This window comes from Hemicordylus capensis, chromosome 2 (genome assembly GCF_027244095.1).
Source record: "Hemicordylus capensis ecotype Gifberg chromosome 2, rHemCap1.1.pri, whole genome shotgun sequence".
Lineage (NCBI taxonomy): Eukaryota > Metazoa > Chordata > Lepidosauria > Squamata > Cordylidae > Hemicordylus > Hemicordylus capensis.
In genome coordinates, this window is record NC_069658.1 from 285555149 (window position 1) to 285579305 (window position 24157).

Below are 24157 nucleotides of genomic sequence, written 5' to 3' on the forward strand. Positions count from 1 at the left end.
AACTTTACAAAAACATCTGAAACTAAAGACCCTCCTTAGATCATAATTCCACCCCCATGTGGAAGAAGCTGAAGGGGTAACAGCCTGTGCCTTTTGCCCCCCTTTTATATTTTTTGAATTGGTGGGCATACAGTTGTGAAAGCTGGCACACAAGAATTCCACATTGGAAGGAACTTTACAAAATGTCCTGGATCTGAAGCCCTCCCTGGGACCATTCTTCCATCCCCATGTGGAGGGAAAAGGACATTCCTTTGATTTTATATTAATTTTTGTCCTCCCCATTGCAGAAGCACATAGTCAATAAAAGCAAAATTATTTTGAATGTTTCAGTTTTGTGTGCTTATAAAGAATTTTTCACTTTCCCTTCTAGCCATTAAGGGATGAAAAGATGTGAAATCCTTTAAATCCTTTTTTAAAATTCTGCCTGTTCCTGTAATGGAGAAGAAAAAAATTAATATAAAATCAAAGGAATGCCCTTTTTCCTCCACATGGAGGTGGAATGATGGTCCATGGAGGGTCTTCAGTTTCAGCAGTTTTTGTAGAGTTCTGGCTTGATACAAGCCAGATTTCACCATTTTAAAAGCCATTTTTACAATTTTTTCAAAAATTCACCAAAAATCAGGGAATGGACCCATAGTTTTAAAAACAACAAACAACACAGAAATCTTCCAGTGTGGACCTTATAACTGTATGCCTATCCATTTCAGTAAAATGAAAGGGAGCAAAAGGGGCATGCTTTTATCTTTTTTCATGAAAGCAAAAGGCAGATTCCTTCACATGGGGGTGGAATGATGGTGCAAGGAAGGTCTTCCGTTTCAGAAGATTTTGTAGAAAATATCAGAGGATTAGGCAGTAATCTTAACATCCACTACAGGGATCTGTAACCCTCTTCTCATCTGTGGCAAATTTCAAGAATTAAGACCAACTAATGCTTTTTCATGATTTTTTCCCCCATTTCCCCTTTGACCACTGGTGGGGGGAATCAGAATTTAAGTCAGAATTCGGATTTGATATCTGATATAATCTGATCTGATATCCGATATTTCCATACCCCATAGAATCCAAATCTGATATTTTCAGATTCACATTGTTCGAATTCAAATCTTCTGGACATGCACAGTTCTAAAATACTGGATATCATCTGAAATTCTTTAGGGATTGGAGCTAGAAACTGCATGTATTGCTCCATCATATTTTACTTATTTCTACATACATATACTACTAAGTGTGATATTGTGGGGGTGTGGTGTAGTGGAAGACTCTTCACCAGACTTTTAAATATAAATAAATAGGGGACTTTGTGGATTGTGGCCTTCAAGTTCAAGATCTGTATTTTCATTATTTTCTCCCAACAGATTTCTAGAATTGAACCATGCATTTAACTTATAGCCAAAAGTATTTTTTTAATTTTACAGTTTTGTGAGCTTTGCTTCTATCAGTATTATTATTTCTTGTTTACACAGTCAGGCAGGTGTTATTGACTGGTTTGTTTTATCCAGACATCAAGTCCTCCCCAAGGACCTGGGATGGCTGAATTTTATTATCATAGGAACATAGGAAACTGCCATATACTGAGTCAGACCATTGGTCTATCTAGCTCAATATTGTCTTCACAGACTGGCAGCAGCTTCTCCAAGGTTGCAGGAAGGAATCTCTCTCAGGAATCTTGGAGAAGCCAGGAAGGGAACTTGAAACCTTCTGCTCTTCCCAGAGCGGCTTCGTCCCCTGAGGATAATATCTTGCAGTGCTCACACATCAAGTCTCCCATTCATATGCAACCAGGGCAGACCTGCTTAGCTATGGGGACAAGTCATGCTTGCTACCACAAGGCCAGCTCTCCTCTCCTTATCAATGTTGTTGCTGTTATTATAGATATCGTCACTACCTGTATCCAAAAAGTGGTGGGACCATAAAACTGAAAAAGTGGTAGAAAATGAAGATGCAAAAATATTATGGGACTTCCAACTACAAACAGACAAACATCTGCCACACAATACACCAGATATAACTGTAGTTGAGAAGAAAGAAAAACAAGTTAAAATAATTGACATAGCAATCCCAGGGGATAGCAGAATAGAAGAAAAAGAAATAGGAAAAAAAAATAACAAAATACAAAGATCTACAAACTGAAATTGAAAGGCTGTGGTAGAAAAAGACCAAAGTAATCCCAGTGGTAATTGGCACCCTAGGTGCAATTCCAAAACAACTTGAAGAGCACCTCAACACCACAGGGGCCACAGAAATCACCATTAGCCAATTAAAAAAGTAATAATAATAATAATAATAATAATTATTATTATTATTATTATTATTATTATTATTATTATTATTTTACATTTTATATCCCGCTCTTCCTCCAAGGAGCCCAGAGTGGTGTACTACATACTTAGGGTTCTTCTCACAACAACCTTGTGAAGTAGGTTAGGCTGAGAGAGTAGTGACTGGCCCAGAGCCACCCAGCAAGTATCATGGCTGAATGGGGTTTGAGCTCGGGTCTCCCCCGGTCCTAGTCCAGCACTCTAACCACTACACCACACTGTCCATATTCTATTTTGCATTTTATTTTTTCCTGAAAGATGTGTCTGACATTTCTTATCTTTCACTGAGATTAATCTGCATGTCATAAAAGTAAGTATTCCAAAATGTGTCGAAGTTCCTTGCATGCGTGTAACAATTGAAGCTGCTCTCAGATGCTGCTCTCTGACTGGTAGCTGTTCTTTGCTTTCCCCCCCTCTTTCAGTTAATGAAACTGATGACATTGGACCTTTGCAAGAAGTCAATATTACAAACCCTTCATCATTTAGTGTGAGGCTTTCCAACCTGAGTATCAGCACAAAGTATAAGTTTTATTTAAGGGCCTGTACTTTGCAAGGTTGCGGGAAGCCAATCACAGAGGAAGGAGTAACAATAACTGAAGGTGGTAAGTTAAAAGTCAGGTAATCTAAATTTCTATATATTTCATTTTGGTGTTTGATGACGGAGAATCTTTTGTCTACTAGCTAAACAAATTACATGAGCATCCAAAGTGTTTCTCTGTGTCTCTTCCAAGTCTTCTCTTTTTGTGTGTCTCTTCCATGTCTATCACAGCTCACAGGGTCTGCAGGAGTAGGCCCCCAAAGGCATCACAGAACTGTGCAGGCCCAATAGTCTAGTGAGAACATTGCAGCTTTTGACGTTGTTGTAGGGGAAGAATGGCAGTTCAGTCCCCAAATAGCAGAGCAAAACTAGTTTGGTAGGAAAGCAGCAAAGCAAGAGGTCTTGAGACAGTTCTTTAGTACTGAAGAACTACAAGGATTTGTTTAAAGAAAAGGTTACAAACAAATATGAAAAGGCCTGCAACTTAATTTCAGCTGTAACTCATGGCTGAAGAGAGAGACTAAACAAACAGCCATCGCTGGAGAGACAAAATGAAGACTAACAGTGGAAGAACAAAGAGGGGAGGAGTCAAGCACTTTTATCCATGATCCTAAAACCTCCCAGTGGTCACTATAAGACATTGCAGCTGAGAACTGATGCTGCCAGGGTCCTAGCTCCAACAGTTGTGTCTTCTGATTTATTTTTAAAGTATTCACAAATTTTTCTTCCTGTGATAATTCTTTGAAGAAATTGACTTTCTTAGCATTTGCTCAATTTGTGAAGCCTTACATTTAAGAAGGTCTGGGTTTCAAAGGAACTGGTTTGAATGTTTCATGTCACTATCTCATGTTAAACACTGAGCACAGAATAGCATGGAATGAAGTTATTCTGGCTAAGTAGTTCTAAGACTACAGACACAGTCTGAATGAACCATATAGCTACTGAGCTGGAGATCTGCAAAAGGTGTGGGCTTGTTTGATGAATAGCCTAGAATACCACACATAGTGAAGCACTTATTCCAGTGGCTTAAGGGCAGCTAACTCCGTGATTCATTGTGGTCACCAAGTATTAAATAGTGTCTAATGGTACACTACTTCCTGCAGGCAGATCACTCTTTCTACTACATGTAGCCCAGTGTAAAACCAATTTTTAAAAAAGATTTGACCACTCCTGGACTAAATGATCTGCTTAACTTCAAAACCAAAGCTCATCACTACAATTGCAGTTGTCTTGCTCAGCTGTAATACAGTCAGATGAATGGTTGGCCAACCTGCAACTACAGTCACTGAAAATATTAATTGGGGGGAAATAATTGAGATTGGCACACCAATTTGCCAAAGGGAATGAGATAAGCTGAAGATCCCCAAGCTCATCAGTATGAATAATATATCATTACAGTGTTGACAGAGAATAGTTGTCTGTTGCCCTTTACAGGCCATCTGATTTGCATGTGCCATAACCCTTTTAAGCTGCAAATCCATACTGTATAACTCTTATCAAGGCTCTCTGGGATGAAAGAATAATTTAGAGAGAATGGTTTAAATATCTGGCCAGAGAGACTCTATTGACTCTTTTTTTCTCAAAGATGAATTCCGTGCCAGTGGAAGATCAGCACATAACAGTCATCACTTCCCTACTAACCTTATTATCTATTCTACCACCTCAGCAGTCATTCCCACCTCATTCCCACTTCCTTCTATGTGTAGACCACAAAGGGATATGCAGGGAACCAGTTCAGTGCTCCTTTTCTGGAGTGCCAAATCTGTTCAAAGTGCTGTCATTCAAGCCGGTTTGGAGGCCAGGGGGTTATTTAAGGGGCAAGGAGGGTGCCTCCTACCTGCCCAGCCGCTCCCCGCTCCCACTGGTGCTCCCCCAAAAAGTGAGTGCGGGGCTACAGCATTCCTCCTTGCAGCACCATTCAGCATTGCCACACAAATGGCCGACGCACGTGCACACACGCCATGTACACGCACGTCAGCCATATCCCTAACCACAGGTTGTGAGCTTATTTTAAAAATGTGCAAAGCCTGTCTTGAACCTCCTTTAGTAGTCTGGAATTCAAGAATAAAATTAGGAGGGAAAAGGACTGGTTCATACATTCAAAACCTTCTCCATGCAAAGTGTTTCTTAGACCAAACACAAAGATTTCAGTAATCATTACAATATAACCTTCTGCTCCAGGAAATGTTTCTAAGTAGATGCAACTCATCTGTGAATGGCCTGGGACTCACAGAACATTCACAACATTTGTTATTTCTCTGTGTAAACCGCCCTGAGCCATTTTTGGAAAGGTGGTATAGAAATCGAATTATATTTTTTTTTATTATTATTATTATTATTATTATTATTATTATTATTATTATTATTATTATTATTATTAACATGCCACCAGTCACCTGATCATGCACTAGGCATGGCAGATTTGCCCCACCCCAGTATTTGAATGAAACGCAAGACTGGTGCAGATCATAGATTGGTGTAGCAGCTCGGGCAGGTGGGGCTAAGCAGTCATCGTCGGGCCAGCCTGCCCAACCCGTCACTTCCTCCCACCCCAGAGTACAGTGTGGGCTTTGTTGGTCATCCTTTTGGGGGCAGTGTAGGAATTTTTTGCCCTCCTCACAATTGGCTTGTTCTTTTTTTCCTCCTTCACACTGTTCCCTTTAGTTCACTAGGCTTTCTTGGTAACAATCTGGCAGGTAAAGTGGAGGTCTGGGGATGCAAACAGTATAACAGTGAACACTCTAAAGTACATATTTAGTGTCATGTGGAGTTCCTGTCATTTCCTAGGTGCTGTCCAGTTCAGGGAGTTGTGGCTGGAATGTTTTTGTTGGGAGAAGACCTAAAATGCTGTCTGGCTTGAATGGTGTGAGGCTTCACACCGATCCGTTGACCTTATTGAGTCAGCTAGGAAGGGCACCAATTGGCCTTAATTCTGTATCAGTACTCTGAGCCAGGGTGTAATCACCCATAAAAAATGTTAGGGTAGAGTCTCACAGCTTGGTCTAGTCCACTAGCTAAAATCCCCCACTGTAGTTGGGTGTGAAGTGCCAATCCACTTTATTGTTACCAATTGTATGTTAATTAATACAGTTGTGGCCCTTTTCTTCCAAATTGTTGCCTCATGTCTTAATTGGTGTGGGGGCAATGAATGTATCCACCAAGAATGTTGTGGTTGCTCATATGGAAAAGATTTTGAATGTCTGAAGCAGCCTTTAGAATACCAGCTACAAGCTTCAAATGTTCCCTTTTGCTCAAAATGAGATATTGCTCAGAATGAAAATAGTTGGCCAAGAGGTATTCCTAGTGGTAATGCATATTACTAAGGTTTTAATAGCCGTTCTTTCAGGGGTGAATATTGCACAAATCTAGCTTAAGTTTCCATTTTATTGCATTTAGTTATGATTCAAATACAAGCATGCCAACATTATGTGATAAGTGTGTTTCATAATGGACACATTCACTTTGTGAGGAAATAGCAAAGCAGTACATCTTTGGAGAAGGTTTATCTTGTTTTCCCCACAGTATCATCAGTTCTCATAAATCTCTAAACCCAAGAGAAATCTTCTGAAATTGCAGTTCAGTGTTTAATGTTCATGTGAGTCCCTTGGTACAAGAGAAAGATGAAGAATGCTGGTGGTCTGTTTATTTTATTATTGCTTCTCTCCTTCTGTATATTAAAAAAAATTATCCTAACTGCTTTGGGTTTTCTAAATCTAATCCCTGCAGCTCAGTGACCTTTCAGAATGTTGACCATAGTATTTTTCTTATCAATGTGTATTTGCTTTTATTTTTCAGAGTTCTCAATGTCTTTTCCTATCTCATTTCCAGTCATCAGTGATTTCTCTTCTATAGGGATTATAAAGAAGGCCTGTCTTATTCAAAAGAGAATTGTTAATCACATTCCTTTTTGGAATTCTACATGAGCCAGACCGAATGTCAGATCTCCCAGAGGACACTGTGGCCTCCTTATAAAATCCAAATCCAAACCACAGAATCACAGTTATTACCTGGATGTCTGGCATATATCTTTAAGCCAAAAGGACCTAGGGGCTTTGAAGTCTATTGCACTCTGGAGTGTGCAGTATATCCTCACTACCCTCAGCCCCCTTGCATGATTGCATTGGAGCAGCAGGAGGGGAGTGCATGGAAAGCCCAATTTTAGTCAAAGCATTTCATCCTGACTCAAACATTAATCGGGGGGGGGGGGACCACACATACACACAATTATCCAGCAACCGGATAATTCTAGATTTCAGCACCAGCTGAATGCTACCTGTTTATGGGGCATTCATTGCCAATGACAGAAGTGAATCTCTTCAAGTCCAAGGGCTTGTGGAATCTGTAACGGGGAAATTGCATAAGGTTAAACCACTGGATCCTAACTAGTAGCTACCGTCCAGAAAATCACTAGTGACACACCTATCTATGAAATTTCCAGTTTCTGGAAATTGTTCTCACATGAACCTTTTGCTTTTCCGTACTCCTCTCTGCATATACTTACTCCCATGTACTTCAGACTTTTTTGGATCAGAGACATGGTTACTGTGTTCCTATTGTCTTGGTATGCATCATACTTCAAAAGTCAATCTGCCAGAGTTATTTATTGGCGTCATGTATGTCTGCATGTGTTTTTAGCTATACATTTCCATTTCTAGCTCTCCAGGAGATTACAGAAAGGCATAATCTTTTCTGTGAACCAGAACTGGAGTACCTTTTTAGGCAATGTTGGATATATTCATTGTTAGAAGTAGAAACATCCTCAAAGAGAAGTTATTAGCATTTTATCATGACACTAAAATGATATATGAATATGTAGCCAAAATAGATAACATCACAGAAACCCAATGGGGTATTTTCTAGATTAAAGCTGAAACTTTAGACATTGGGTATTGTCTAAATACGTGATAGAATGTATTTAATTACCTGTATGCAACAAATCTTTCTTAAAACAGTTACTTCAAGAATTTAAAATCTGAAGTTGGCCACTTATCAATATAATTGCCAAGAGAAGAAAAAATTCAGTTTGTGACTCCCTAGGATGTGGACAAGCTGCTTGGAGCAGTGAGGCCTACCACTTGTTCTCTTGACTCTTGTCCAACATGGCTGGTTCTATCTAGTAGGGAGGCTGTTGTAGGCAGCCTGGTGGAAATCATAAGTGCCTCTCTGAGTGAGGGCAGGATGCCTCCTTGTCTCAAGGAGACAATTATTAGACCTCTTTTAAAGAAACCTGCATTAGATCCCTCAGAGTCGAGCAATTATAAGCCTGTTTCCAACCTCCCAAGGCTGGGCAAGGAAACAAAGAGGGTGGTGGCCTCTCAACTACAGGTGGTCTTGGAGGAAACTGATTATCTAGACCCATTTCAAACTGGCTTTTGGGCAGGCTGTGGAGACTGTCTTGATTGGCCTGATGGATGATTTCCAGTTGGCAATGGACAGAGGAAGTGTGACTCTGTTGGTCCTTTTTGATCTCTCGACGGCTTTCGATACTATCAACCATAGTATCTTTCTGGAACACCTGAGAGTGTTGGGGGTGGGAGGCACTGTTTTACAATGGTTCCACTCCTACCTCTTGGACAGATTCCAGATGGTGTCGATTGGAGATTGTTGCTCTTCTAAATCTGAGCTTAAGTATAGTGTCCCTCAAGGCTTCATACTCCAATGCTTTTTAACATCTACATGAAACCACTGGAAGAAATCATCAGGGGATTGGGAGCGGGGTGTTACCAGTACACTCATGACACCCTGATCTACTTCTCCATGTCAACTTCTTCAGGAGCTGGCATATCCTCCCTAAATGCCTGCCTGGAAGCAGTAATGGGCTGGATGAGGGAGAATAAGCTGAAGCTGAATCCACATAAGACGAAGATACTTATTGTGTGGGGTCAGAACTCCAGAGACGATTTTGATCTCCTTGATCTGTTTGATCTAGATGGGGTCACACTTCCCCAAAATGAACAGGTTCTCAGTCTGGGAGTACTTCTGGATTCAGACCTCTCTCTGATTTCTCAAGCTGAGGCGGTGGACAGGGGTGCTTTCTATCAGCTCCAGCTGATATGCCAGCTGCTCCCATTTCTCGAGATCAATGACTTCAAAACAGTGGTACATTTGTTGGTAACCTCCAGACTGGACTTCTGTAATGTGCTCTAAATGGAGCTGCCTTTGTATGTAGTCCGGAAACTTCAGTTGGTTCAGAATGCGGCAGTGTCGTGAACTGATAGCCCGGCTATCCCTACAGGATTTACAACCCCCGGAGAGAGAGTAAACAGAAAGCAGCAACAAAACTGGATGAAGGAAAATAAAAGGCTCACAAAGAAAACAGTAAATGAATTAAGTCCCCTGAACTGAAACTAGGTACCCCTCTCTAACAATAACTGAGTAATAAGTGGAAGAAAAGACAAAACAAGGAATGAAACAAGCGAAGGACACAGAACAAGGAATTAAGGGAACAATACAGGGAAGTACAGACAAGACAAACTGGAACATGGAAAAGATATAATTCCAAGAGCACAGTATCTGCTGCCAGCGAAGTTGCAAACAGCAACTCAGCCATGAGAGACTTGAATATATAAGGCTCAAAAGAACCAGGAACCAATCAGTCTTCCCTGAGTCAGCAGTTTGGCTTTCTTCCCTGTTATCTCCTGCACCTGCGTGAGTCCCTCTGAGCCTGCCTCTTGATACTTCATCTCACTATAGGTGGAATCCCAGGCTCTGCCACATCAAATTCAAGTCTGACAGCTGTTGAGATTCCTCAGGTCCCGAGTCTGGTTTCTCTGCCAAATCTTGGTGCTGTGGCTCACTAGCAGGCGAGTCTTCCTGCTCTGAGTCTTCTGATTCCGAAGTCTGAGCCATGACAGGCAGCCAAGTTGGTCTCTGGGTCATCTCGGAGAGACCATGTTACTCCTTTACTGATGGAGCTACACTTGCTGCCAATAGGTTCCCGGGCAAAATACAAAGTGCTAGTTATATCTTATACAGCCCTAAATGGCTTAGGCCCTGGGTATTTAAGAGAGCTGCTTCTCCAGCATAAGCCCTAACATCCATTGAGGTCATTTGAGGAGGTCCGTCTCCAGTTACTGCCAACACGTCTGGTGGCTACACAGAGACAGGCCTTCTCGGTTGATGCCCCGAGATAGTGGAATATACTCCCTAGTAAGATACGATCCTCCCTATCTCTGGAAGAAATATCTGAAAACCCATCTTTTCACCCAAGCTTTCTCAGCTTCTTAAAATTTGTTGGTTTTAATTTGGTAGTTGATTTTAAATTGTTGCATTGTTTTAACTTTTTATGTGTTTTAATTGTTTTATGTTAACCGCTTAGAGATGAAAGTTTGGGTGGTATATAAATTTGATAGATAGATAAATTAATTAATTAATATGGGAGTAAAATGGGTTACTATACAAACTGGTGTCTCTTACTACTTTTCTTTCAGATTGTAATCTTACATAGCTGACATGACAAGTGTTAATGCAGCATTAATGACATTTTCTGGTCAGGGACCGAAATAAAAATTACTACTACTACAACTACCACTGCTTATGACAGAAATTGACACAACATATATATTTTTAAATCTTGGTTACCTTTTAGATAGCATTTATTTCAAGTTACCATTCAGACTTGGAATTTTTGTTTTGTTTTGTTTTAAAATATATAATTAAAATATGACTTATAATGACCTACTTCTTATTTTGCAGTCTAATTATAAAATGCCGTTTCAACTTCACAGAATTCATTTAGCAAATTCTACTCTACCAGATAGTTTTAATTATGCTAAAACCCTTTGCATCAAAATTTAGTTAATGTGCTGATCAACATATCCAGGCTAACTCTAAGTGGCAGTACAATAATTAAAGTTCTGATTGTAATTGATGCATAGTTGTCTTGGAAGAACTTCTCATATTCTTTCCTCTTTGAATATGTCCACAATATTCCTAATATCTTTTCCTTCAGCTGTTTCCTGAGTGCTAATCTCTCAATGCTCCTGTTTGCTTGCTTTCTAGTTTCAGAACTAATGATCATTGCTTAAACATCAGGTGTATAAGAGTTTGTAAGCTTTATTAGATTATATAAATTAATAAGCACTAGGCACCCTATGCATAATGGGTTTAGAATGTTAATTAGATACATTTAGAAAATTAAACAAATGATATTATTTGGGCAAAGCTCTGCAATCAAGCCACTTCTGTTTGAAGGCTAAAGAGTTGGACTTGGGACTTGAAAATTTTTCTAGTCCTGCTTCTAATACTGAGCTAGTCTTGAGCAAGTCAATATCCCACAGGTTTTGTTCCGTTTTTGTAGAACAGGAATGGCAGTGGTCTATCAGCCTGTAAAGTTATAAAAAATGCTACACAGATTACTAATATTAGCAATATTTCAATTTGGTTTAACCAGTGGAGTCTAGGTTCAGTTTTCTATCTTTGTTTGGAATGCACTTTTCACATCCCCTGTTTGAATAAGCAATGAAATCACTTAAAACATTTCTTCCATTATATATTCAAAATACAGTACGGCCTAGTGTTGGGGATGGAAGACCTACCACCAGCCTTCTGATAGTCCATATCCCATCAGTTGTTTGTTTAATACAATGCATCAAGGCAAAAGAGTTTTTTCAAGACTCTTTTGCCTCATTTTTGTCTCATTTCATAATTCCATGTAAATTTTTGTGGATTGTATTAACTAAAACCCCAGCCTAACCTCTGTGGAGGTTGTTCAATATAATCCTAAAATAACTGGCTAATTACTTCCAGACTAATCTTGTGCCAACACATCAGGTCTTCTGTCACGTGGGAAAGGTGCAATGTTCAGCAGTCCATCTGCAGCCACCTGAAACTAAGTCCCTGGTGATTGCAGAAGGACATGGCAATTGCCAAAAATCACACACACACCCTTGTGTGACAGAAACACTGGCAGACGAGTGCAAGGTTAGACTGAATGTTGGCCACTGTATCTGATCATGTTCGTAGAGCAATAGAGCCAGTTCAGGGGCTTTCATCAATGCTAACTAAACTGTGGTTCAGGCTGCCTGTTAGGTGAATTCTGCTTATCTAGTGTGCTAGTGTTCAATAATGACACTTATTGGGAATACACTCAAAATATTTGCATAACATCTAACTTGTTAGTGGGAGCAAACCCCAGCCTTTATTGTCAGATACAAGACTAGACTGGATTGTTCCCATCACTGCCACCCCACCTCAGTCCGAATAATCACATGCAGAATAGGAGTGCAGCTGCTCCACCCTGCTCAACTTCTGCTACATCTGCCCCACATCCAGTATCTACATGGGCACATCATGTTCCAATACAATTTATGCTCATCTATCTGCATGTGCCAAAACCACATGGTCTATTACCAGCAGCTGCCGGTGATGCACCAAATGAGTGGGGAGCAGAGTTGTGCTCTCACTGCACACTGTGTGAAGGCCAGCATTAAGGAAGTATCCTAAATCTGGCCTTTACATGTAACTGTTGGCTCTAACTATTAAAACTGAAAATCACACAATGAAATATTAAATTAATGTTTATATTTTGTTAGTGTAATGATTATGACAGAAACAGAGAGATAGTATTATATTTTGTATGCTAATGTTTCTATTTGGGGTTGTTCTCCTATATTGCTATAAATAAATTCTAAATGAAAAGGTGTTATTTAAGATTTATTTTCAAGACATATGTTACCTAAAGGAGACCTAAATTTATTCATTGTGTTATCGGCTTTGAATTGCTTCCATTCAAATGTAGAATGCAAACATAGTGTGTGTATGTGTGTGTGTTTATATATTTATACACACACACACACACACACACACACACACACACCCAAGTACATATATCATGAATGCCAATTATTCCCAGGTGAAACACTGATAGTATTTGCATAACTGCAATTCTCTGAAGGAAAATGCTAAACATACCAATGTTTCTTGATATTGATAGGATATCAGTTTGTGAAATAACTTGTAAAACTGCATTCCAAGGCCCCCTACCCAGTACACATATATAACTTGACTCTGTACATTCCCTAGGTAAAGCTGTTGGGAAGAATTCTGAAGCACTAAAGCCCACCTCAAAGACTCAGCCTCTTGAGGTGCTTGAGCCTGGAACTGCATACACAGTTCGACTAGTGACTAAGAATTGGGTTGATAATAATAGCATTTCTGCAGATGTAATTGAGACAAGGGGGAGAGGTGAGAACTGATATTTTTAAGGCCACTGATGAGCATTATTTTTCAAAAAGCTCATTTTAGCAATGTCATTTGTATGTTGTGTCACGTAACAGACAATATTTCATAACTATATTTGGAACATCTGACTCAACTGTCACCAATGTATGTAAGGATGTTTTTAAAAAAACAAACACCATAAAAGCAACACTCCCTAAATTCACAATCCTCAAACCACTTTCTTAATAACTTCTGTTTTGAGTATATATATAGCCTTCAGACTTATTTTGAAAGCTGGATGTCAGGATCTCCTGGCACCTCCTTAAGTAGTCCATTTCCACCACATGCTCTTGTTCACCTTTACAAGAAAGATAAGAAATTTATTTCTTCTGAAGGGCAGAGATTTCTTCATCTGCAACAAAGTAATAAATAGCTCCAGATTTAGCTGTATACAGCAAAAAGGATAGGTAGAAGTACAGTCATAAAAACAACTCCCTCATTGCCATGATAGACATCCTGAGAAAATGTTTACATACCAAAGTTCTACTGTGGCCTTCTTCTCTCTTCTGCTCCCCTTCCCCTTCCCCTTCCCCTTCTTCTTCTTCATGGAAGAGATGTGGAAAATAAATGCAAGCTGGCCATATCTGGAGGATCTAGGAACTTGGTGGCATGCTGGAATTTCAAAGAGTGACTCCTGCCAAAGCAGATGATGATATGGTAGTGCAGACAAAAGGGATAGGGAGTTGCGTTAAAAAGCTAGGCACTTCCAAAAGTGGGGTGCTCATTTTAAACAAACCATCTAATAACACTTGTGGGTAACTAGTAATACGGCAGATAATGTATCTGATATCCTTGATTGATTGGATAATGTCCCTTGGCCCAAGGATGGATCAGAGACTGATGAAGAACAGAATCAGCACACTTTCTTAAAACCTGGAATGAAACAGATAGGGGAGGTGTACATTACTCCAATATACAACTCATTGTTATCATAGGACAGGCAACAAGTCAAAGGTTCATGATTTGTGAATAGGATTCTATCCCAAACCATACAGCTAAAATCAGGCATATTGTGTAGTCTTAAGAAGGACAAAACAGTTCAGAAGGTCATACCTTTTGGATTGTCAATGGCCTATCATTCTATCATTTCTTTACAATTTTGTATATTGCTGTGGAGCCACCTTGGAACTTAATGTTGCCAAGGTGGTTCATGAGTCCCTAATGGGTTTCTCATCACAGTTTCCTAATGATTGCTATAAAGCACCCAGAGATGGGGGTTTGGGGTGGTGTACAAATATAATAAATAAATAAAATATCCACAAGTTTTCTCTACATCTGTAGTTCTTCCTAGAATGTTGCTTTGAAATTTGCCTAATTATTTGCCCAAGGAAAACTCCATTGTACCTCTGTGGGTATGTCATACATAACTTATGAACATATTGTTACTCTAGACTGAGGACTGAACTAGATGTGACTTTAAGCACATCATTAGCACTGGAGTATGTGCTTTTATCTGGGGCAAAAAGCATGCATGGCAGTCCTGATATGGATTGGGACTACAGTGGTGAGTAATGAGGCCTTTAACTCTACCCCCCATCACAGTCTAATCTGAATCTGCCATCTCCTGTGCATGATATTTGCTCTGGGAATAAAAGTGTCCATTGGTGCCAATGGGAATGTTTTCCATGATAAAGAGAACACATGGGATTCAGAACATTGCAGGAGGTAGGCTTAATGCTCCCCTACGCCACTGCTGTGCGCCCCAATCCAAATCAGACCTCTCACTTTGTACTAGTTATGGAAGAAAAGAACAGCAGGTCCAGTGGTGTGATTAAAGAGACATATAGGTTGGCCCTAAGTGGTTTGCGGATTGCAATCTAGGTTTAAAATTTGACATTCAACATTACATTGCCTTTAAAGAGTAAAGTGAGATTATTTCAAAAATCTCCAATGTGTATTATCCACAGGTTTTAGCCACTATGTCAGTCCTAGGAGGGTAGGTCCCTTACTTCTTGCATCTTAAATGTGGCTAGCTGGGCACTTGCATGTGTTCTATACACTTTTAAAATCTGTTTCTATTCCCCAAACTGCTTTTGCATGACAGGCTTACCAGAGTTCTGTATTGACTTTTCTATTTGGCATGAATCTTTTTAATCAAAAGCTATTCTTGGAATTCCAATTCCAAAAATATCAGTAGTGTGTGCTGCTGACTCTCTCTTTGCCCTTCTTCTACTTGGAATGCTGGAATTAATTCCACCACAGCACAATGCGCCACAAGTTTATTAACAGCATAGAAGTAGTTTTAAAAACACAAAGTTTTAAATACTTCAATTGGATTCCTATGCTGTCCTTATGCTATACTTTCTTCCCCTCTTTCAAAGCATACGCTGGAATTTACGAACGAATCTCTACACAAGGCTGGTTTATTGGACTGATGGGTGCCATTGCTTTACTCACCTTATTGTTGCTCACAGTCTGCTTTGTCAAGCGAAACAAAGGAGGGAAATATTCAGGTAACGAAAATTGGTGCTCTCAGACTTGACTGCACTTTAACTGGTGATGGTCAAGCTCAGCTCCTGTTCAGCCCCCAGACAATTTGGGCTTTTTGTGCATTCCTGTCATTGGAAAACTACAAGACTCATGGTTTGGAAATAACCAAATTTGGATTTAAATGGTTTTGTATTGTATTTTGTATATTCATTTTTCCTTTTGGTTGTGTGTTTTTATTGGTGGTTTTAATGTTATGTTGTGAGCCAACCAGAGAACAATTTGTTATGGGGCAGCTAACAAAAAAAATATTTATTATTATTATTTCACCCTTTTTGTATCATTTGCAGGGCTTCTCCAGTGTGGAAGTGAGACACCTGTTACTCTCTCCTCTTCCCCAAATTAAAGTTTTGGGCGAGAGAAGGTGGTAGTGAGTGAACCCCGGTCAGGATTGGGCCCAGTTTGGCATCTTGATCCAACTTGAAATAGGACTAGGATTTTGTTTTGGTTTTTTCACTAGAAGGACTTCACATTTACTGTAGTTCCTAGGGGTGTGAAATTCAGGTTTTCAGTGATTCGGTTCAGGACCCGAACTGAATCACCCCCGTTCTGTTCTGTGCCTGAATCTGGGCTACCCGAATCACCCTTGATTCGGTTCGGATTTGGATTAAATCTGAATCTGAATCTGAATCGATTTGGGTATGAAAAACAGGCCCCAGGAGCAAAATAGTGGGGTGGGGTGGTAGTGCCCAATGGTTGGAGGCTACCACCCAAATTTCAGGGGAAATAGGCAAAGGGCTGATTTTTGGGGAATTTTTGAAGTTTTAGTGTCTTTGGGGCAGATTGGGGGCATAGCGTGGGATCTGGGCAAAAAGAGTGGGTTGGGGTGGTTTTGCCTAATGGGTGGAGGCTACCACCCCAATTTCAGAGTGATTGGGCAGAGGGCTGATTTTTGGGGAATTGTTGGAGTTTACACGTCTTTAAGGTTTTTCCCCATAGAGAAGCATTGAGGTGTCAGCAAATGTATAGCTTCACGCGGGGGGCAAAGGGGTGGCCTAGAGCAGTGTAAGGTTTGTGGTAGTTCCAGGTAGGGTCAAGGAAGCTACCTGAATTTTTTCAAAGGATTTGGGCAGAGGGATAATTTTTGGGGAATTGTTAAAATTTACACGTCTTTAAGGTTTTTCCCTATAGAGAAGCATTGAGGTGTCAGCAAATGTATAGCTTCACGCAGGGGGCAAATGGGTGGCCTAGAGCAGTGTGGGGTTGGTGGTAGTGCCAGGTAGGGTCAAGGAAGCTACCTGAATTTTTTCAAAGGATTTGGGCAGAGGGCTGATTTTTGGGGAATTGTTAAAGTTTACGCGTCTTTAAGGTTTTTCCTCATAGGGTGTGCATGGAGCTTTCAGCAGCCCCATAAGTGCACTTGGGGGGTGCTGGGGTGGCCCAGAGCGAGTGGTAGTGTAGTGTACATAGGGTGCCAACCACCCCCATGGGTTTCTAACCCATGGGGTACAGGGTGCTGTTGTTTCAGAGGTATTCTGAGTGTGGATTCTATGATAGCTATGATAGATTTTCAATGAAACACCATGAATCCACTCTAATTAGCTAGAGTGGCACCCTATGTGCACTATACTACCACTTGCTCTGGGCCACCCCAGCACCCCCCAAGTGCACTTATGGGGCTGATGAAAGCTCCATGCATACCCTATGAGGAAAAACCTTAAAGATGCATAAATTTTAACAATTCCCCTTACACTGCTCTAGGCCACCCCTTTGCCCCCCGCGTGAAGCTATACATTTGCTGACACCTCAATGCTTCTCTATGGGGAAGAACCTTAAAGATGCATAAACTTCAACAATTCCCCAAAAATCAGCCCTCTGCCCAATCACTCTGAAATTGGGGTGGTAGCCTCCACCCATTAGGCAAAACCACCCCACCCCACTCTTTTTGCCCAGATCCCACACTATGCCCCCGAACTGCCCCAAAGACACTAAAACTTCAAAAATTCCCCAAAAATCAGCCCTTTGCCTATTTCCCCTGAAATTTGGGTGGTAGCCTCCATCCATTAGGCACTACCACCCCACCCCACTATTTTGTCCCTGGGACCCAAAATTTGAGCTGACGTCACATCAGACCTTTTTGCATTCAAATCAATGGAGGAAAAAAGGCGGGAAATTCAACGAGACGTCAGCCTGAATCACCCAAATTTTTCGGGCCCGAATCGGGGTGATTCGGCTTGGGCCTGAAAAATATCGGGGGACATCGGGGGTGATTCGGTTCGGACCCAAATCACCCAAAATTGCTCGTTTCGGGTACAGATCGATCTGTGCCTGAAATTTTTTGCACATCCCTAGTAGTTCCCCCCTCCCTTTGATGTTTGACAACATCATGAACTTTAATACTTACTAAAATTAGCAGGAGAAATATTGAAGTGCACAATTTGTTGTGATATGGTATGTTTGATTCTAGCAATACTTTGGAAATTGTTGTACAAGCGTCCCCTATGTGGAATGCATAGTTGACATTTGTAACTCTCCTAATGACATTTTTTATCAAGAATCAGAGTATGAGACTGGATAGATTGCATCCTATAAGACCATTGTCTTTTCCCATATGTACAACCATGCACCTCCAATTATTCAGTTGTGTTAAAAGCTTGCATTATCTAAATGAGATTGTCAATGACTTCCTCCTCAGGATAATTTTATTCATTTGACTGTGCCCTGAGGCTCTATTTTTCTTCTTTTCATTGCTTTGGGACTTTCTTAGTCCTCTGTGGTTTTCTGCATAACACAGTGTTTCAGATGTAATTTGAGATGCTAAAAATATGTTATACCAAGCTGATAAAGCCTAAGACATCCATAACCCTAGGAATTAAGGAACATCCTGAATTATAAATCATGTTCACCTTGACCTTGTGAATCATCTGACACAGTGGTGCATAGGACTCTGTACTAGACCCCTAGTCAAACTTTGCTCCAACACATCTAAGATATCCCTCTATTACTGGTTGGATGACTAGCTCCAGTGGAAGTGTATCTCCTTCCACTGGCACTACTTTTCCTGTGTCCCCCTGGTTTCTCCATGGTATAAGTTACAAAGGACTTAATATCACAAGATCTAAATTAGAAAGGAAGCTCCCCCTTTTACTAGATATATTTGATAGAAAGACTAACTACCCCTGTAATATGCTCTGGGCACATCAGTGGTTCCAGATGCACTACATGAACACCACCAAATTTATATTTTATATAGCCATTTGTTACCATTGTCATTTCAAATTTAGCCTGGATATAACCTGTAGACATTTTTTCAGAGCTACATAGAACGTTTTACTGGAAATGGCACTGCTGTCATAGAACATGTAAGTGACCAATTCTGATTCTAGGACTTGTCATAGTAAGGACTGGAATTACAGAGCTGACTGGTTTAGGCTACTTCTAAAGTAGCATTAAAAGACTACCTAAGATTGTGCTGTTGAATATGTAAGAGGCAGCCCACTGAAGGATTCATAGGGCAAAACCCTTGAGATGTGTCCAGAAGGCATATGGAACACACAAACCATCTTGAAGTCACAAAGGAATTTCAAATTCAGTCTTAATAGACAAAGAAAGAAAGATAGAGAATGAATATTCTCTTTATACACACACACTCCTGAGTGATCTCCCCACCCAAAGCTATATAGTACAGTTTAGCTGCAAATGACTAACAACCCGACTTGGAAATTAGTTAACTGGACTATTTTTGTATCTTTTAAACATGAAATGGAATAATATTTAAATCCCAGCTTATTGAGCTACCTACAACGATGACTATACTTAACCTCCAATGCCTGCTAAGATGAAAAGTTTTAAAAAGAAAGTCTAACAGTTGTTGTGAACAGATTTATATGTATGTATGTATGTATTGACAGTGAAAGAAAAAGAAGATTTGCATCCAGATCCTGAAGGTCAATCCATCAAAGATGAGATATTTGGCGAATACAGGTTAGTACAATCAATTTTTCTTCCTAATAATGTAGGATTATTCTGACGTATTTATATGAACACCTTTAATAAGGGCATTACAAGCAATAATGTTTTGCCATTTCCAAAGCAAATCTCATGGGATTATATGATGATATGAGGTATCGCCATATATGGAATTCTGAAGTTTATTCACACTTTAATACACTATAGGTAAGTGGCAGATGGAGTAGTATTCAGATATCCTCTGTTTCTTATATAGAATTTTCTAAGTATGTAAATGGTGATTTAAAGATGGAATCTTAGGCCATGTACCAACTGGCTTGATCCAAGCCAGGCTCAACATCTAACCAGCCTGGTTTGGGTGGTCCAATTTCAAAATGGACTGGCCCCAAAGGGGGGTGCAGGTCTGAGTTTGAACTTAATCAACCCCAGTTCTAAGAAACAGTTCATGGGACAGCTAGTGTTTACTTATGAAGGGGAATTCCTTGAGGATTCCCTTTTACAAGTAAAGGGGGCATTCCTAATCCTTCTGCTAAAGGGGCAGGGGTGGAGAGAAACCGTGGCCTCCATTGGCCTCTGTACCTTCAGAGGAGGCTGCAGCGGAGAAGCATCAGAGGGGGAAGGGGTGGCAGCGGGTGTTCCTCCAAGCCCCCTGCCGGCCTCCCAAATGACAGCCCATGCTAGCTGTGGGAGGCATCAGGAAGCCCCCCACAAGCCTCCCAAATGACAGCCCAAGCCAGCTGCGGCCTAGTTTGGGCCTCTGTGCAGATGCAGAGGCAATTTTTGTAACCTCTGCACATATGCATAGGCCATTTGCATCACCACACAATTTGTGTGGTATGCAAATGGCCTCTGCACATGTGCAGATGTCACAAAAATGTCCTCTGCATCTGCACAGAGCTCTGCATATGCACAGAGGCCTACAGCTGACCTGGCCTGTCATTTGGCAGGCCAGTGGCGGGCTTGGAGGAGCCCCCACTACTGCCCCTCTCTGCCTCTGATGCTTCACTGCAACTGCCTCCTCTAAAGGTATGGAGGCCAACTGAGGGCACCTTTTCTCTCTACCCTACCCACCCTGTGCTTTTAGCATAAAGATTAGGGATACCCTCTTTACTTGTAAAAGGGTATCCTCAAGGATTTCCCTTTACAAGTATACATGAACCAGCCTGCAGAATGTTTTGGCCTGGTTCGATGGTCGAAATGGACTAGATCTGGTTCAGCCAAGCCTGAAGCCAGACTGGGCCAGGTCGGCTTGAATCTAATTTGGATTCAAACCAAACCGTCTAAACCAGCTCCGTGCACATCCCTACCATGTAACACATTTTCCCCCACAAATACCAGCCCCATTACTATGATCCAGCTGTTTCCGTGCACATCAAGACACTCAGACCTTCATAAGGAACTTCTCTTCTGTAAGTCAGAGAATTTGTCCACATGTGTGATGGGGATTTCGCATTATGCATATGGGCAATCTCTGTTTTAACAGAAAACAGATATCCCTATTCAGTGCTAGTGCTGCAGAGTATGGTATAGGTAATTTACTACCTTATTGATAACAATGTAATAATCTCACATTTACAATGAATATATGTAAGGTAAATTTATATTTGCAATTCAATTAGGTATTAAAATGTATGCCACGCTAGTGTATACACCATATGTAATGAATATTTCCTTACTTGTGCAATGGAACCAGTCATCATACTAAATTAAAAGGTGGAAATATTCTTCCAACATCCAACTGATGTTCTGCAGTAATAGAGATCATAATAACCTTTTATGCATAATTTCACTTATATTTAATTTTTAATGCTTTCTAACGGGACAGATAAGTAGAAAGGTAAGAAAGTTATGTAGCAGATTGTGAAGCTTTCAGTCCTCAAATGGAGGTTCAAGTTCACCTTCCTATCTTGACTTACCCTAATATGGATTTAGTACTTTGATTATTCCTTCCAACTTTAGTATTGTCTTTCCAATCCCAGATTTCTGTTCCAAAATGTATGTGTGTGCGCTTGAAATCAGTCCACCTTCTGACCTTCCTATTAGGGCTGTGCAAAGCACCCCTGCTTTGGTTTTGGAGCTGCTTTGGTGCTTCAGGGATATGCTCCCCCCCCCCCCGTCATTCAATTCAGGACTTTGAAGGGATGTTCTGCTTCAAATTTAGAGCTGAAGCTTTGATTCAAAGCTGAAGCTTCAGCCCCTCCCCTGCCTTGCCCCCCCCCCCCCGCCTGGACTCCTGCAGGTACTTACTGGCATAGGAAAGAGACAAGCTGGTTTCTTATTTTTATCAGGAGCCATAAGGTAACAGCATCTTCCACAGCAATATTGTAATATGACTCCCAGAAACAGGGCTTTTGTAATTCTGTGGCTGCAGGAATGGCTGCAGTCCTGGAAAAGACTTCAATTTCCAGGAAACACTGATGGGAAAGGTTTTTTTTAAAAAAAGAATCCAGGAGTCATCGAAACATGAAGCTGTAGAAGATGCTGCCACCTTGGCACATGGATAAAAATAGAGCCAGCCTATCTCCTTCCCATGATCTATATCAGAGATGTGGGTAGGCCTAAAGCATCCAGATCACTTCATATGCAATTCGGCCATGGTTGCTTCAATTTGGACTGGCAGAGTGCCACTGGTTTGGTTCAGAATGAAAGCTTCAGTAGCCAAATTCAGCCAGATGTCCTAACAGCTCAGTCAGTCACCAAAGATCCACACAGCCCTATTTCCTATTTATCCTGATCCCTACTTTCCTTTGGTGTGTGGACATGCCCATGACCCCCCGCCCCCTAAAAAGAGCAGGATGCAGGCTTGGAGTATATACTATATTACTTGCTGTGGACTGTTACTTGCACAGATAAGAATTCTCAACTTAAACTGATAACTTGCAGTTTCTGTTTCATAATGGAAAACAAGTTGACCCAATATATCCATGTGGGAATTATATTACACTATCTTATGACAACAATATGGATATATGGACACGTCTTTCAAATATCTAAGAATCTCCACTGCCTGATCATAAGTAATGAAATTAATGTTATACAGAGATGACAGTACTCTTTGAAAGGAGTCATCATTCTAGAAAGAAAAGGGCAAAAGCACAGTTCCAAGTAACTGCGCCAAGAACAAGATACAGAGAAAGTGAAAATGCACTTTCTCATTGTAGAGCAATAAATGAACGAAGTGGGACAAAACCACCCAAGGTCCACTGGGTGGGTGACAGCTCACTCTTCACTCCATCCCTCCCTCCCTCCCTCGCTCCCTCCCACCTAAATGACTTACTGACACACTGTTGGCTCCTGATTGGAAGACTTGTTTCAGTTTCATGTGAAATGAGTACCCTCCAGAAGGGAGGGAGGAGAAGCTTCAAGAAGCATTAGTCGTCTCTTCTCTCCTCCTGAATGACTGACTAGTGAAAGGGAAGAAGAGAAGGGCGGGGGAAGTCAGCAGGCAGGGGCCCAATCTTCACTACTCTAACCTTGCTGCACCCCAATCTAGATATACATTTGTTTTCATCAACAAGCTTTTTTGAACTTTTCTTCAGGTGATGTAAAAATCAAAACAAATGACATTACACTCTATTAACTGCACAGCTTATTTTTTGCCTAGATAAGTCTGCAGCTCTTTAAAATAAAAAAAATAGAAATCAATAGCTAATTTTGTCAATGAAATATAACTAGGGCTACATATGGTAAGTATGCAGGGTTACACAATCCTTTTGCAAACAACATAGTGAGACTATTCTCATGATTGGGGGGGGGGGGGGGGCTAAAGGAGTCCAGCCCAGTTTTCCTCCTTCATGAGAACCTCCAGGCTCATGGTTGAGTCCAGTGGTTCTCTGGCGGCTAGCCTGCCAAAGAAATCCTCCCCTTAAATGAGGTTAGCAGAGCGAGTGCTCCACTAACCCCATTTTTCTGATTGTGAGTCACCATTCTGCAACTCCGTGCCGTGGCGACTCATGAGGAGACCCCTGCCTGGAGGCTAAAACAAGCCTCCTGGTCTCAGGGGTCTCCTGAGGTTGCTCCATGCGCTTGCTTGGGGCATCCTAGGACTTCCAGGATCCAGGTGGCCCCCGATCCCTGCAGCCCCTACTGGCTCCATGACAAAGCCAGTAGTCGGGTGGGTGGCTGATCCGGCTGCCCAGCAATGAGCGACTGCTCGTCTGTGGGGAGAGTGAGCTAAGCAGAGCCCTGCAGAGCTCAGTAAGGCTCATCACACAAGCAGGGTTAGGCTGGTCATGAGAAGTGGCTGGATGCTCACAGATCCCTCTACTCTCTGCCCCCATAACTCTTGTAACTAACCCAGTTGTTAGCTGATGTTAAGGTTGCACTCACACCCTTAACCCAGCAACTGAGTATTGTGTGTATCGGGCTGAATTCAACCCGAAGAGACACAGAGAGAGGCACAGAGAGTACCCATCTGTTGCATGTTGCATTGTGGGATGCCCAGAGGCTGGAACAAGTCCCAGCCCCAGATCCCTTTGCCCTGCTCTGTGCAGCTCTGATGAACGCTGCCCATTTGGGTGCACAGGAGGTCATCTTGGTCGACCTGCTTGGTCACCTGGTGGAAAGATAAGTGGAAAGCAGCCTAACCCCTGTGCCCTCCCTGCCCACCCAGGCAATCATGAGAAATTAAATGTATGAAGGCAGTAAAAGGAACCCCCAAAGCATAAAGTGTTTATTTCAAATG

The 24157-nt window shown here is 41.2% G+C and overlaps 1 protein-coding gene across 4 annotated transcripts in view; it reads left to right on the forward strand.

Annotated features, from left to right (window-relative positions):
- CHL1 (cell adhesion molecule L1 like) overlaps positions 1-24157 on the forward strand; it is a 382907-nt gene that overhangs the window by 347897 nt on the left and 10853 nt on the right. For 3 of the 4 annotated variants that reach the window (XM_053291772.1, XM_053291774.1, XM_053291773.1), the window contains 4 exons: positions 2741-2920; positions 12880-13041; positions 15399-15530; positions 19416-19488. In XM_053291772.1, the coding sequence (XP_053147747.1) occupies positions 2741-2920; positions 12880-13041; positions 15399-15530; positions 19416-19488 (547 nt within the window). The remainder of the gene's footprint in view (positions 1-2740; positions 2921-12879; positions 13042-15398; positions 15531-19415; positions 19489-24157) is intronic. The other variant, XM_053291775.1, reaches the window with a different exon arrangement.